The sequence below is a fragment of the Meriones unguiculatus genome, chromosome 3 (assembly GCF_030254825.1).
Source record: "Meriones unguiculatus strain TT.TT164.6M chromosome 3, Bangor_MerUng_6.1, whole genome shotgun sequence".
NCBI classification, from domain to species: Eukaryota; Metazoa; Chordata; class Mammalia; order Rodentia; family Muridae; genus Meriones; species Meriones unguiculatus.
The window spans coordinates 184,110,178-184,127,072 of NC_083351.1; the positions used below are offsets into that span (position 1 = coordinate 184,110,178).

At 42.0% G+C, this 16,895-nt stretch overlaps 1 protein-coding gene across 4 annotated transcripts in view; it reads right to left on the reverse strand.

Annotated features, from left to right (window-relative positions):
- The window catches only part of Astn2 (astrotactin 2), a 995,804-nt gene that overhangs the window by 379,863 nt on the left and 599,046 nt on the right, over window positions 1–16,895 (reverse strand). For all 4 annotated transcript variants that reach the window (XM_060381206.1, XM_060381207.1, XM_060381208.1 and 1 more), the window contains one exon: window positions 1,761–1,927. In XM_060381206.1, coding sequence (XP_060237189.1) covers window positions 1,761–1,927 — 167 coding nt within the window. The remainder of the gene's footprint in view (window positions 1–1,760; window positions 1,928–16,895) is intronic.

The following is a 16,895-nucleotide window of genomic DNA, read 5'->3' on the forward strand; positions in this document are numbered from 1 at the left end:
ACTACACCTAGTTACAGAGGAGGGAAATGAGGCACCGAGCTAAGCGGGGTTAAGTAGCGCGCCCAAGGTCACCCAGGAAGGAGGCCGTGAGCTCCATGCCAGCGCTACGGCTTTGAATGTGGCGCCTAACAGGACAATAAAACAGTACTTTGTACTCTCCACAACTGTCTTTATATTGAGACAGGCATTATCAACATTTTACAGATGAGGGCGGTCAGGAGTCTTGGGAGGCTTGCCCACCGCCTAAAGGACAGTGAGAGGAGTCCTGGGACTAGAATCTTCCTTTTGAATCCAAGGTGCCCCGCAGTGCACACTGGGTAGAAGGCGTTGATGATTTCCGACGTCAAAATCCATTACTTCCATGGCTGCTGCTGTGACCGCTGTTATTTTCTGCAGAACACCCTCCCCCGAGCGCATACAGAGGAAAATAACAATGACGAGAACACAGCTGATTCCGTATGCAAGCCTGCAGAGCTGAATCCATGCATAATTTACTCAACACTGCCCTGCAGTCACTTAAGCTGAGGAGAGACTGCCATAAATTCAGGTCTGCATACGCTAATTTATTTCTTATTTATTTTATTGATACATACCTAAGGCCTCCAGCGAGCAACTTCAACACCTGCTTGAAGGTACCAGCAGCCCCAAGTTTGAAAGGGGCAGGGAACGGAGACCCTGAAATGAGCACTTAACTCCGTGTGCAGGAACCACCAAAGTTAAATTAATTTTCTGGCAAGCTGCTTGCTTCCACCTCTTTTGTGATGGGCAGGACTGTAAAGGTTGCTAAGTCTCTTACTCTCCTTTGCTTGGTAATGAGAATGTCGGGACTCTTTTTGAGTGACAGAAAGCCAAAGATGAGCAAATCAGAGAGGGATTAAATTAGGGAAGAAAAATTAGAATGTTGCTGTTTTCTTGGGAAGTTACTGAAGACCAGACACCACTCTATGCACCGAGGCAGCACAAATATCACCCCTAGAGTCACTTAGAAGAAATGTCATCCGTCCTGATGAGAACAAACATCTTTCACAGGATGGTAAGCTGGAGCCGGGGGGAGGGGGAGTTAGGGAAGAGATCATGGAGAAGCTAATTTGAAAGTGTTCTCTTCCTTTTTCACTGTTTTCTAAGCTCATTTTGTCCAGCTGTGGATGGACTTCAGTGCTAGAGTACTTGCCTGGCATGTGAATGGCCCTGAGTTCAGTCCCCAGCCTCCTTACACCAATTAAAACGAAAAAGAAAGAAAGAAAAGAAAAAAGAAAAATAGTTACAAAAGTACCTGGTCTTGAGTTCTTCAGAAGCCAGAAGCTGTCTGTAAACGCTTCCTGTATGATTTGCTTCACTTTCCAGTAAGGTGTTCTGACCCAAATGGACATGTCCTGTCCCAGAGAGGCCAAACACTAAACCAACCTGGTAGAACCAATATGTGTGCTTCTACACACACCTTCAACATCCCTGACTCTGTCTCTCCACACACTGACGGGGCTACCAGGAGAGATGGAGAAAGGGCAATGACAAGGACCAGAATGGGACAACCAGACCTTAGGAAGAGGCTGAGCCATGACTGTATGTGCTCCTAAATTGTTGATTCTTGTTTTCTTTCCAGTTCTTCTTTTGTACACTCAACAGGGTATGAATCGAAAGAAGGAAAAGGCTTTGTCCCTGTAGGTCAAGCCTAGCCTGGTCAAGTAGTAGTTTTTGGCCATTTGCCCTCAGATTCAGTGCCGCTATGCGGGACTGCCTGGGCCTTGAACACGGAGACTCACCCGCAAAACATGAAGATTGTGCTGGAGGTGGTGTCGTAGGGCAGAGGTAGTGTCTGCTGGAGGCACAGCTGCTCACACCCTCCATTAAAGCCATCAGAGCAGTCAATGCCCTTGGAGTGGTCATAGCAGCCAGAGCCATCCTTCATGGGCCGCAGTTCCTCAGGACACTGTTTGGAGAGAGAACAACAGGGTGGTTATGATGCAGGAGGCGGCCGGTTCCATCTCTCTCCCACAGATGGGGACCAGAGCCTTACTGACCCACTAAGAACTGCGTGGCCTTGGCTAACACTCTCTACTTCTTCAACCTCGATATACCTTTTAGTGAATGGGGCCCTTGTGGTCATCTTTTTCATTGAGTTGTGAAACTGAAGGGACATGATGTCATAAATGCTTAGGACACAAAATTTCACACAAATGTCATAAAGGTCATTAACTGCCAACAGGTCATTTTTTTTTGTTTTTTGTTTTTGTTTTTTTATAATTATTGCCTGACCAGGTCCTCCACTGTAATGGTTACCTAGAAAAGCTGCTAGGTATATTTTTAAAAACTAAAGAAATGTTTAAAATCTTCTCACTGTGTGACCTTAGGTAAGTTACTACCCTCTCACAGCCTCATTTTTGTTGTCTATAAAATGGATGTAATGTAACTTTTGATTAGCTGTGAAACTTCAATGTGAAGTGTAACCATGAGTGAATAGCTCATTTTAGAATCTGTTACATACTGGTACTCAAAAATGTGTATTACCTTTTTAAGTGGACTTGATATCTTTTCTATTCTACCTTCATCCCTGGAGCCCTAAGTAAGCAACTTGTAAGATCACAGTAATGTGGGAGACCTCATGACCATCTGGCTTCTCTACATTGCCACCTCTGTGGCCACTGAAATCATATTTCTAATCAGCACCACGTCTCAGAATCAGCAAATAAATGAGTCTACAAATGCTTGAATCGTTCTTATGCTGATAATGCAGACTGATTGCAAATCCTATTGGCCAGGTACATATCCTGGCATGGAACACTAAGTCTCTTAACAAGCCTCAGAGATTCCCCTTTCCAGGACCTCAGCTGTGGCATAATTTTCTATGCATCTGTCACTGTGAGTCTCTGAGAATAAGAGATACTGTGTTGAAGTTCACCTGCCTATTAATTCCCATCACTGGCTGGGCTAAGCTTATCTCCAGGTCTGCTGATGGAGATGCAATCCCCACACCCCTGCCTTTTGAACAAGGTACCAGGTTTTAATTTCAGTCACCTTGCTATCATTTCCACTAAAATAACACCCAGAGCTCAGCCCTCTTCATCCATCAATAGACATCACTGATTAAAATGCCCTCCCTCTTTTTCTCCACTCTGCCAGCTCTATAGTCTCCTCCTCATCTTCCTAAAATTATAGGAATAACAACACACATATACACACACATTAATTTTCAAAACTCACCTTAATAAAAAGGAGGTCAGATCTCTTAGAAATTAAATTTTGCCTAAGTATGATTTGTAATTATAAATGCACAGGAGAATTCCTCGAGACATTTGAGACTGGTACCAGCAAGGGTGATGAAGAAATTAGGTTATAAATGGCCTTTGTCAAGCTGCAGAAAGGCTATAAAACTGCTACAGTTTGTGCTTAAAAATAAAAATCAATTTTGCACGAGTGAAGTGTTGTACATACTAACTTAAGCTCAGGAGAGGGTTTGCCTGTTTCTGAGCATCAACTATCAGTCAGAAGGTGATGATCATGTGGTTACTTAGAGAAAGATGCTATCCTGAGTCCTGGATTATGTCCACCTAGAAATATTCAGAAGCAAGTGCTGGACTGTCTCCCTACAAAACAGGAGAGACCTGGCATAAGGCATTGTCTGAGTTCTTTTAATTCCTTGCTGGCTCTCATTGCGCTTGTTCTTTCAATGGATGATCACTATACTCCAGGTGTGTGTGTGTGTGTGTGTGTGTGTGTGTGTGTGTGTGTGTGTGTGTTTATGTGTGTGTGTGTGTGTTTATGTGTGTGTGTGTGTGTGTGTTTATGTGTGTGTGTTTTTGACCATGTTACCTGTTCTTATAGTGAACACACAGGGGGACTACCATGGCTCCTGAATATATGTGTCTGTCTCAAGCCTCAGAAACTGTTAATGTTACCATCCATAGAAAAGATTCAGACAAAGCTGTTGAGACTATTTTAGATTTTACAAGGTAGTCTCATGACACCACAAATGTCTTTAAAAAAAAAAGAGGCAGGAAGAAACTACACTCATAGCAGTAGTCGGTGCATAGACTTATAACTGACCACAATGCTGAGAATAAGTGACTCTTGGATGCTTGGCTCTAAATGGATCTCCATATCAACATCCTTCCCCAAGGCTCAAGGATTGTCACAGAAGAGGGATGAGAGAGAATATAGGTGGAGGATGGTGAAGAGTGCTGTGAGATGCTGTCTTCTAGATATGACATAGTCATTCCACTCACCACAACTATGATTGCCTGTATGCAACCTGGTTTAAGATCAGCTAGCATTCCAGTACATATGGGTAAAGGCCTCTTAAGAAGCTCCTTGTGTCTGCTGGCTGCTTGGAAAGAGGGATTCATTTCTCTGTGGGAGTGTGGCTGCAAGTATGCTACCTGTGTATATGCAGGGAGCACTAATTAGTCTCAGCAAATTATTACAAAATAAAACAAAACAAAAAAGATGAGTACATGAGGTGGAAGGGAGTCAGTTTGGACATTTCAAGAAAAGGAGAAGAAAACTAGGGTTGTATCTGATCAAAATTAGGTAATAAGGAAGAGATTGGTGCAATATGGTTATGAATCAGAACTGAACCAGCTTCCAGGAACTGGACAAAAGAATGCACAAACTCTCCCTCCAGGGCCACCAGTAGGAGCAGCACCTGCCTAACAATACGTTGGGATGAGATTTCTGGCTTTCAGAACAGTTAGAGAATGCATAGGTGTTGCTTTCAATCACCCAGTTTGTAATTCCCTACAGTTGGCAGAGGAAAGAGATAGATACTGTCATTTCTCCATTTACAGATGAGGGCAGTGATGAGGTTAAAGAAGTTAGTGTTGGAAAAGGCACAACTTCCTAGGTTGGCCAACTCTAGCTCTTAACTGAATTTTGTGTTGTGGTTAATCTTGATTGTTAACTTAATTGGATTGAGATACATAAAAGATTAGTAGTAAAGCCCTGTGTGTCTGTGAGGATAAGAAAGAAAAAAAGAAGGAAGGAAGAAAGAAAGGAAGGAAGGAAGGAAGGAAGGAAGGAAGGAAGGAAAGGAAGGAAGAAATGAAGAAAGAAACGAAGAAAGAAAGAGAGGAAGAAAGAAAGAAGATACAAATTTAGTCATGATGGCACTGATTAAATCACTGGTATAATCCGTTGATGTACTCAAACTTTGAATACTATATTTAGAAGTAGAGGAGCTATGGAAGATAGGACTTCATTAGAGGAAGCAGGTTACCGCTCATGCCTTGGAAGGTTGTATCTTGGTCCTGCTTCTTTCTTTCACTCTACACTTCCTGGCTGCTATGAGGTGAGCAGCTCCCCTCCCCCACTATGCCTTTCTATCGTACTGTTCCTCAAGAACACATCCCTGAAGCAATGGTGCCGGCTGATCATAGACTGTACCATCTGATACTGATACTATGACCACATCACGTCTTTCCTCTTTTAAGTTGTTTGTCATAATAATGAAAAGCTGAGGAACATATTGGATAAGTTGCTTCAACACCCGTCATTTGCTAAGTAACAGATATTAGAGAGTTGGAGCAAGGCAAGCCTTCAGATATTCTAACCACCTTGCTTTACAGCTGAGATTCAGATAATGGCCATATACCCTGGACAGACTCTCAGCTAAGGCCTCAGGTCTCCCTAGTCTCAATTGTGGACTCTGTCCACATACTCCATTTTGGCCATAGAAGAAATGTTTGTCATCTCCCTGTGCATCACGGGACTCACTTGAATATGAAAATAATAAGACCTCACTTAGTGACATTTCTATAATCTGTAAGAAAACCCACCAGGTTTTCTGTGGCTGGCTTTGGATATGACTCAATAAGCACTCAACAAATGAAAAGATATGTATAGATAAACTATAAAATAATTAACACATTGTCCCTCTATCTTCATAGAAAACTGAGATAAAACTCCTAGTTGACTTTCTTTTCTTTTCCTGTTGGTCAAGTTCCCCAATTGGATCATTTAGCAGATACTCATTATTGAGCAAATAATATTGACTCAATGCTGGGCAAATGTATTAGGTGCTAGATGCAAAGTAACATATAAGATAGCCAAGCTCTTGCTTTCATAGAATTTAAATTATAGAGCATGGACAAACAAAAGCAAAACAAATAAAATGATTATACAAGTGAGTCATTTAGTAGAACAAGAAATGTATAGAAGTATAATGTGATAGAGATTTAATAAGGATGAGGTGAAGGAACAACCTAGATAGAAAACAGACAGACTTTCCATTTGAAAAGAGGCTTATGCTACTTATCTTAATGTGTTGTATCGTCTGAGAAATATTGGCAGCTCTACTGTATATGTTTTCCAATTCATGACTATATCATGTTTTTCCATTATTTAAATTTTATTTAAATTCTATTCCTTTCATTAGCATTTAAGCTTTAACAAATGTCCCATACACATTTTGTCAAATTACTGCCTATGTATTAGTTCATTGTGTTTTAGGCATTGTGGATGATACTGCATATTTTTATTTCCCTGTCTCTGGGTGAATTACAGTACATAAAGTAATAATAAACAAAGACAGCTGAGGGCTTGGAGAGACTGGCAGCTTCGCAGTTAAGAGAGTTCAGTGTTGCCCTCACAGAGGACCAGAGTTCAATGCCCAGAATCCACAATTGTCATTAATTCCTGCTCCAGGGCATTCAACAACTTCTTCAGGCATCAGTTGGCACTCATGCACTTGTACACACGTGTGTGCGCGTGCACACAAACACACACACACACACAATTTTAAGTAGAACCAGTTGTATTTGTATTTTTTTTAAATACAGCCGGTTAACTTTTTCCTAGATTGTCAAGTCTTCCTGAACTCATCCTTCCTGATTAGGATTAAAATACATTTCTTTAAGCATTTGGTCAGTAAATAAATATGTGCTTTATAAACACGAGCATTATCATCCTTTATATCCCTTTCTCAGGATATGAGTTTTCAAGTTTTTTCTATTGTTAATGGCTGGGATATCTAGCACTGTGTTTAAGAACAGAGGTTGCTCCTGATGCTTGGGAGAAAACAGGAAGCCATAGTGGCCTATTGCTCTCATGTGGGTGGCTGCTTTTCAGTGTTGAGAATCTCTTAGGAAATCATGTCTTCGAGAAACCAAACTTTGCCTGTGCTTTTCTGACCAAAACTAAAGTTTTCCCAGTCTTTCTTGCTATTTACACTCACCATAAACGAAGGTAAAATCAATAAGCAAAATCCACACCAGAGTACTGGACTTCCTTAGCATTTACCCTGCCAAATTAACTAGCTGGTCACTTTAGCCTACCATAAAAATCTGAAGAAACAGACAAAATGTAAACACATTTTTTGAGAGACTGTAACATCCACATCCCATCGAAGTCACTGTCTCATGAAAAACTCCATGAGGAGTGTTTATTGTTGGCTCTTTAGTCTTCTGAACTCCTTCCTTCCAGCGCCTCCTTGTTGACTGTCTTCATCATCTCCATCAGCCTGGAAATCAGTGTCAAAGGCTTCTATGTAAGTTTCAGCTGTAGCGACAGCCCTGTTCCTGAGATGTTGATTTTCTGTACTAGTTCCATTAGTATCCCTGTGACTAAAGCACCTAAGACAAACAACTTAAAGGAAGAACTTCTTTCAGTCAATGTTTCTGATCATAGGGAAAATGTGGAAGAGGAGGCTGGTCCTGTTCTGTGGAAATCTTACCTCTTATTTTGGTATTTGTTTCATTTGGGTCTTTATGTGGTGATTAGATCATGGGGACAGAGCTGTCATTTACAGTGTTCGTTCCCTGAAGAGGAAGGAAGACCTCAGTTCAATTTCTTTCAAACATGCAGACATAGTGAATAAAAAAGTCAGGGGCCTATCTTCTCCTGATAAGTGAATCAAGGCCCCGCTGGCTTCAAAATTCTGCTCTTCAGAACTGTCAGGCATAAATGTCTGGTAGTTAAGATACTCAGTCTGTGGTGTTTTGTTATAGCTGCTTGTGCTAAAAAAATATTTGTTATTGATTTCTAGCTTGCTTCTACTGTGTATGAAAAACATACTTTCATACTTTGCATATATGAATTCTTTAACTCTATTAACTTTTTCCTGGCCAAGAGTGTGTATATATATATATATATATGCAGCCAGTCCTGATGAGACCTGATAGGCTAGGGTCAGATGGAAGGGGAGGAGGACCTCCCTACCAGTGGCCTGGTAGAGGGGTGTGTGTGTGTGTGTGTGTGTGTGTGTGTGTGCATGTATGTTCTATCTTACCATCTTGTAGGCACCAAAATGTATTTAATTTTCTTTTTGCAGCACTGTATTCTATATAGGAGTTCTTTAAATCTATAAATCAATTAATCTTTTTTTCTGGCCAAGGATATATATATATATATATATATATATATATATATATATATATATATCTGTCTTACCATGTATTTTATCTTGTAGGCACCAGAACGTTTAAATTTCTGTTTGAAGCACAGTTTCCTATTAAAGTTATCTACATCTTTTGATAGATAGTGTTGTTTGGTTCTTCCTATAATGCTGCTAATTGTTCTGACAGATGCTGCAGGAGAAATCCTGAAGAAATCAACTATAATTGTGGACTTATCTTTTTCATTCTTTCAGTTTTTACTCTGCTCACTTTTCTCTGTTGTGGTGTAAAAACACAGTGATTATGTCTTCTCTGTTAATGACTCCATTATCTGCACATGACAATCTTCCCCAGGAATTTCTAATAAAGCATGTATTATCTATCCGTTATAGCCACTCCTACTCTTGTTTCATTTACATGAGTCAGATATTTATTTTTAAACTTCAGCCTGGAAATGAGAAATAAATTTCAGACAAGGAAAATAAATTTCAGTGTTTTCAATTCACTGGCAAACTCTTGTCTTTTAAATCTGTGTACTCAGATGACTTAGGTTTGATATGTCAATTGCTACATTACTGACATGCAACAGTCTGCTCTCTGTTCTCTTTCCTTTCTTCCTTCTCCTCTCTTTCCTGTGGGTTGTAGTTAAGAGTTTCACTTTGGCAAGTACATTTCCTTGTGTAGTTTTACAGTATGATTGCTTTAGGTTTATAACTGTTCACAGTCGACTGGCATCATCGCTTTTTCCCGATGAAGTAATGTTTATTAGCCTTATTTCTATTTACGTTTTATGTCCATTTCTCTTCTCCCATGTAATGAAATTTCTTCACCATTTCTTTCAGTATATCTAGACTCAATTGGACAGTGCTGTCAATTTTTGTTTCAATCGTTAAACAGAAAGTTATAGAGATGGAAGATCTATTGTGTCTACCTGTATTTTTGTCTTCCTTTCTTTTTAGTGTACCAAAATTCCTCATGTGACCTTATCTTTCCTTTATTTGATTTACTAATGATAAAGTGTCATTTAGCCCAGGCTGGCCTGCCTTATGTCAGAGTGCTGCATCTTAGGCATGCTCTCCACATCTGCATGTCTGTCTTTTCCTTTCGGTTTAGACAATGCCTTCAGATGTTCTTCCACTGACAGTTTGCTGGGCACAATATCTTTTTTCTGTAGCTGAGAGTGTTCTAATTTCTCTGGGATACCTCACTCAAGATGATCTTTTCTAGTTCCCACCATTTGCCTGCAAATTTTATGATTTCCTTGCTTTTAATTGTTGAGTAGTATTCCATTGTGTAAACATACCACAATTTTTGTATCCATTCCTCAGTTGAGGGACATCTGGGTTGTTTCTAGCTTCTGGCTATTACAAATAAAGCTGCCATGAACATAGTTGAACAAATGACCTTGTTGTGTACTTGAACATATTTTGGATATATGCCCAGGAGTGGTATAGCTGGATCTTCAGGAAGCACTATTTGTAATTTTCTAAGAAAGCACCAGATTGATTTCCAAAGTGGTTGTACAAGTTTTCTACTACACATTTATCTGTTTGCTTGTATTTATTTGTTTTTGATTGAGCCTTCTGTAGATTTCTTACTTGTTTCCAGAGTTTTTGTGGAAGCAATTTCAAAATTATAATTATTTTTACTATCTTTATTGAATAATTATAATACAAGTTATTTTTGTGTTGGACTGTACTGTTTTTCTTTTCACTCCGTTTGAGAGATTTCTGGTTATTGGAATGACAAAGGACTCCCAGTAAAAGCCTGGACAGTTAAGCATTCTGCTCCTGTGTTTTGACTTTGGATATTGCTCACATCTGTTTCCGTCTGATACTGCTTCAGCAGGGGAAGAGTATTTCTGACAAAGGTAGAGAGATGTCCACGTTCTCTATGTGGCTTCCACTGACATCTAAGAAGTAAGGCTCCTGCTTTTGGCTATGGGAGATGGGGAGCTGGTTCTACTTAGTACTTCAGTGACACTGTTCCTTCCAAGATGGCAGCAAGTAAGCCTAGATGTTGCGCCCTGTCTGGCTTCTCTGATTCCACTCTGGTAGACTGGGCCTCATTAGTGCTGGTCACTGATGGTCATTCAGACTTTCTTCTAGTCTTTGTGTGACAACAATACAGTAGGGAAGGGGATGGCACTCCAAGGCCCCGTGTTAGTAGAAGAATTCCAGGCTCCAGCTTGCAAGAGTGTGACAGAAGTAGAGTTCTCTTTACCTGAGGATGGAAATTAAAGTTCTGCCACTTTACTTGACCTTTGCTGAAATGGAAGCAGGCCATATGTATATTTTTCCCCTGTGGTTTTGGGAGTAGAGCCATTATTATTTAATAATTTTCAGCTCTGCCTAGCCACTCTTCTCCTAGAAACTGTTATGATGCTTTGGGAAATTCCACTTTATTTTTTATTAATTCAGTTTACATTTCGATCATGGGCTCCTCCCTCCTCTCCTCCCAGCTCCACCCTCCCTCTCACATCCCCTCTTTCCCGTCTTCAGAATAGGGGAGCCCCCTTACCCAGACACCCCAGTTCATCTATTTCCGTGAGGACTGAGTTTGTCCTCTTCCCCTGTAACCTTGCAGGGAAGTCCATTAGTGGGAAGTGAGCAAATGCAGGCAACAACATCCCTGTCAGAGATAACCCTCACTCCTCTAACTAGCTGGTGGCATGAAGCCTAAGATGCCCAGAAGACTTCTCTTCTAGGGGTCTGAGCAGTGTCATATATCTATCCTGTACTATATGACTGAAATTTGCTTAAAGTGAGTATGTACTATGTGTGTCTTTCTGGGTCTGTGTTACCTCACTCAGAATGATCTTTTCTAGTTCTATCCATTTGCCTGCAAATTTTAAATTTCATGATTTCCTTGCTTTAAATGGCTGAGTAGTATTCCATTGTGTAAATGTACCACAATTTCTGTATCCATTATTTGCTTGAGGGAAATCTAGCTTGTTTCCAGTTTCTGGCTATTACAAATAAAGCTGCTATGAATACGGTTGAACAAATGTCCTTGTTGTATGGTGGAGCATGTTTCGGGTGTAGGCCCAGGAAGTGCTACAGCTAGGTCTTGAGGTATGGCTATTCACAGTTTTCTGAGAAAGCACCAGATTGATTTCCAAAGTGGTTGTCCAAGTTTGCACTCCCACGAGCAGTGCAGGAGGGTTTCCCTTTCTCCACGTCCTCACTAGCATGTGTTGTCTCTTGGCTATTCTTACAGGTGTAAGGTGGAATCTCAGAGTCCTTTTGATTTAAATGTGTCTGTTGGCATTTCTGAGCTGCTACTTCCTTTGGCAAAGAGAAAACCCTTAACATTCCCTTTTATTTCTTTAGATACCAAGGTCTCCAAGTGATAGCTTTTTCTCCACCTCTGAGAAACAAGCAGGGGTTTTAGTTGTATTTAACAGGCGAAGAATAGGGAAAAGCTGTCTATTTCACCATAGGCTGTACAGTCCCACAGCTAAGAATGACTGTTATTTACAGTTTTTCAGAAAAGGAAGAACAGTGACAGAAATTAAAGACCACATGTGACTTGCCAAATTTAAAATAGTTACTACACAGTACTTTATACTTAAAAAATAAGAAAAGAAAAAGAGTTAGCTGCAGACCCATGACTTTAGGCCTGAAAGCCACCCATAGTGTATTCTATGTATACCTGGAGCCTTTGGGAAGGGTTGTAAGCAGAGGAACAAAGTGATTTGTTTTGCTGCTTTGAAGAGATTACCCAAGTTAGTGAATTCAATTATCTCTAAGCATTTCTTAGAGCTCACAAAAGGAGCCCTGGGAAGCCAGCTCTGTGAGAGCCGGAATGGAAATGGGAGGAAGGGAAAGCCCAAACAGCGTGGAGCCATCCCTCTGAGGCTCCACCTCTGCTCTGTGATGTACAGTGGGCACATGAGAGAGAGATGGAGTCTAACCCAGGTCAGCTGGGACATAAAAGCTCACAGCTTCCATTCTGGGAAACTTCTCCATTTCCTGGGAGGATCCATGAAAAGATTCAGGCCCCTGAGCTTTAACCCATCTTCTTTCTAGAGGAAGGCAGCAGAGGGTTCTTGAGAAATTCCCAGCTGCTCCACCATCGGTTGGTCCTATCCGAATCGCCCTTCCTGAGCCTGCTCTTCTGTCCCCTGTGCCTGCTCTTCTGTTCCCTGAGCCTGCTCTTCTGTTCCCTGTGCCTGCTCTTGGTGCTTCCCAGCCCAGTTTTTCATCATCACCAAGCCATTTGTTTTTGTTTGTAATTATGCATTTTAATGTTCATTAATTATGGAATGCAAATTGTTCCGAGTGCAAAATTTGTAATGAGCTGTTCTGCCACCCCACCCCCATGTCTAGAAGGTGGACCAGCTGTTCTCAGCAGTAGGAAAAACAACGAACTTACAAGACAACACAATGAAATGCCTTCTTCTGGGGACTGAATGTATTGTAAAGTAAGTAAAACTGAGGAGTTTCCTAGTGGCACCAAAAGAGAACTTGTCTCTCTTGGACTCTAAGAGACCTCAGTGTGTGCCTCCTTTATAGGGACCTCTCACTGCATGTGTTTCCAGAACTGGTTGCCTGACTTCTCTTACCTCAGTTCTTTATAGATAGGGAGCAGCTAAGTCACATCCCCACAGGCTAGGGGAAACAATTTCTTAGAAACCAGAGTTTCATTTGTCCACACCTTAGCCTCTAACTGGTTATGTGGCTTTGGTATAGCACGAAAGATTCCATTTTTTTCCACTATAAAATGAGGAGCCTCAACAGTGGAGGTTGGAGAAGGTGTTCAGTTTGTGTCATAGTATTGTGTAAAGGAGAGAACCATCTTGAATGCATTTGAGAGGAACTGGCTGGACTTCAGAGACTTAGGATGCCGATGGTTTTTCTTAACTATGGTCAAACTGTACCCTCCTCTAGGGAATGTGCAAGTATTCTGTTTCCCTAGGTCTCACCAGAGCAACCATAATAATAGGGCTACTCTTAATTACAATGTTCCTTTTAACTTGAGGAAAGCTCGGATGATAATGGTGAAAACTCAGTGACACAATAAGGCAAGGATGAGGCTCTAGAGTCTTGACCATGAGGCTCTGGCAGAGCACTGTGTCAATCACATAGATTTTTGTTTGTTTGTTTTGTTTTTCAATACAAGCTTTCTCTGTGTAGCCCTGGCTGTCCTAGAACTCACTCTATAGACCAGCCTGGCCTTGAACTCACAGAGATCTGCCTGTATTTGCCTCCCCAGTACTGGGATTAAACACATAGGCCACCTCTTCAATCATATAGAAAAACTGAATTACAGTGAAGTCTTTCTTAGCCATTTCTTTGATGTATGTCCTCACTCTGCTGAGCCTCAGTCTCTACATTTACATAATAAGGAAAGTAGATGAGATGCTAGCTTTGAGAGGACAAACTGAGAACATCCCTGACACAAAACAGGTGCAAATGAAATGTGGGCATCTTGCTCTTTTCTCCAGACAGAACAACCTTCAATGAGGACTCAAAAAGACCATTTTAGGAACATCAGCAGACATGGTCAGACTGACCCTTCATTATTGCCAATGCTGAAGTTGAATCAGTATGCTCCTGGGCACTTTGCATTTGAGTAAAATCAGGGCTCAGAAAGACCAAGTGACTTGCCTGAGGTCACACAGAAAGTAGGTCACAGAGAGAGCCTACCCTTGAGAAAGCCCCTCAGTGTAAATGTGTATCTGTCCCCCTGATCCTCATGGAGGCTGGACTGCCATGTCCCAAATGGTTCAGATTGGTGAGGTCTACATGGGATTCAGGGAACCTTCTGAGAGGCTCTCTACTGGGTCAAGCAGCTTTCAGAGCTTTAAGAACAGAGAGGTCGTTTGTTTTTCTTTCTTTTTTATTAATTACAATTTATTCATTTTGTATTCAGGCTGTAGCTGCCTCCCTGTCCTCTCTCAATCCTGCCCTCCCTCTCTCTTCTCTACTCCCAGTCCACTGATAGGGGAGATCCTCCTCCCCTTCCAACTGACCCTAGCCTATCAGGTCTCATCAGGATTAGCTGCATTGTCCTTCTCTGTGGCCTGGTAAGGCTGCTCCCTATTCAGGAGAGGTGATCAAAGAGTCAGCCACTGAGTTCATGTCAGAGATGGCTCTTGTTCCCTTTACTAGAGAACCCACTTGGAGACTGAGCTGCCATGGGCTACATCTATGCAGAGGTGCTAGGTTATCTCCATGCATGGTCCTTGGTTGGAGTATCAGTCTCAGAAAAGACCCCTGGGCCCAGACTCTCCTGTCCCCTCCAGGTCTTACTATTTTCCCCTTCTTTCATAAGATTCCCTGTACTCTGCCCAAAGTTTGGCTATAAGTCTCAGCATTTGCTTAAATACCCTGCTGAGGAGAGTCTTTCAGAGGCCCTCTGTGATAGGCTCCTATTCTGTTCCCTGTTTTTTCCCCGTTTGTCTTTCTGAATGAGGATTGAACATCTCACTCAGGGTCCTCCTTGCTTAGCTTCTTTAGGTGTACAGATTTTAGTATGTTTATCCTATATTATTATGCCTACTATCCATTTATAAGTGAGTATATACCCTGTGTGTTTTTCTGCTTTTGGGATACCTCACTCAGGATGATCTTTTCTAGTTCCCACCATTTCCCTGCAAACTTTATGATTTCCTTGTTTTTAATTGATGAATAGTATTCCATTGTTTAAATGTACCACAATTTCTGTATCCATTGCTCCACTGAGGGGCATCTGGGTTGTTTCCACATTCTGTCTATTACAAATAAAGCTGCTATGAACATGATTGAGCAAATGTCCTTGTATACTTGAGCATGTTTTGGATACATGCCTAGGAGTGGATCTCGCGGTAGTGCTGTTCCTAATTTTCTGAGAAAGTGTAAGATTGATTTCCAAAGTGGTTATACACGTTTACATTCCCAGCAACAATGGTGGAGGGTTCTCCTTTCTCCACATCAGAGAGGTCATTTGTAACAAACAGGCTTGGATGTGCAGGTCAGATACAGCATTTGGGGACAAGAAGGAGAGAAGAAAACAAGAAAGGACATAAAATAAATATTTATTGGCCACCTTTTGTGTGTTTGATACTTTGCCATCTAATGATCCTGAGTTTTCACAAAGCCCAGACGTTCCTCTCACAGATACCCATTTTTGAAACAAGGTTACTGAAAATCACATAAGCTAGGCAAGGGTTGCTGAATTCTTCAACATGGACTGTTGTTTGATAATATAATAAGGGGATTTGTGGTTCTGCATCTTTCGGGCTGTCCGGTAGCCTCCGAAAGGCTTGGGTGTCATCAATCTCTGGGGGAAAAAAGAATGAAGCACCGGGTCAGAGTGAGAGTGAGTGTGAAATGAGGTCTGAGTCACAAGATCTCCGGTCCAGCTGAGGGTGCTGGAAAAGGAGCTTTTCTCCATAAGTGTTACTGATCTTCTAGCTGGGCTGCCAGTACCTGGCCAGGAGGCAGCGGGGAGCTCACCACTCCAAAACCGGGCCAGATGGCAGCTAGGGCAAGTTGGGTGGCTGCTTCAGCAACAGCCGGTAGCTCGCTGCTGCAGATGGGCACTTCGGCGGGCGGGCGGTGCGGTCTGAAAGACGGTGGCGGCCATCCTTGGTGAAGAGCAGAAGCTCCAAGCGGCTGGCAAGCTCTAGTGGCGACCTTAACGATGCTTTATTATATGTGGAACAGGGAGTTACAAACACTGGCAGTGGGGAAGTGTTTTGAGGATGAACGTGTCTGGGACTTAGTATGCTGGCAATGTTCTCTTTGCATGGGGAAAGAAAATAGGTGGCAAGGTCATGTGACTGACCACCTGTAGCCCCCCTAAGGGCTGAGAGAGCTTTGTCCTATATCTTCTGTTCTCAAGAGAAGATTTTTTTTTTCTTGGCTTATTTTTTTTTTTTTTTTTGGCTTTTCAACATAGGGTATCTCTGTGTAGCCTTGGTTCTCCTGGATTTGCTTTGCAGACCAGACTGGCCTTGAACTCACAGCAGTCTGCCTTCCTCTACCTCCATGAGTGCCAGGATTAATGGTGTGTGCCACCGTAGTCAGGCTGGAGATTTTTAAAATTATTTCTATTCTTTCTTCACAATTTATTCATTATATATCTGATTGAAGCCCCCTCCCTCAACTCCCTCAGTCCCACACTCCCTCTCTCTTCCCCCCCATCCCCTTCCCTTAGTCTACTGAAATGGGAGTTCTCCACTATTGCCATCTGCCCATAGCTTGTTAATTCTCACCAGGACTGCCTGGACACTCTTCCACTGTGGCCTGGCAAGGCCACATCAGGGACAAGTGATCAAAGAGCAGTCAACTGAGTTCAAGATAGAGGCGGCCCCTGCTGCCCTCACTTAGAGATCCACATGGAGACTGAGCTGCCAATAGGCGACATCTGAACAGGGGGTCTAGGTCCTCTCTGTGCATGGTCCTCCATTGGTGCAGCAGTCTTGCAGGACCCCCTGGGCTCAGATCTTTTAGTTTTGTTGGTCTTCTTGTGGGGCTCCTGTCCTCTCCATGTCCCTCTAATCCCATCCTTCTCTTTCTCTGTAAGACTCCCTACTCTTTGCCCAAAGTTTGAGTCTCAGCATCTGTTTTGATCCCCTGTTGG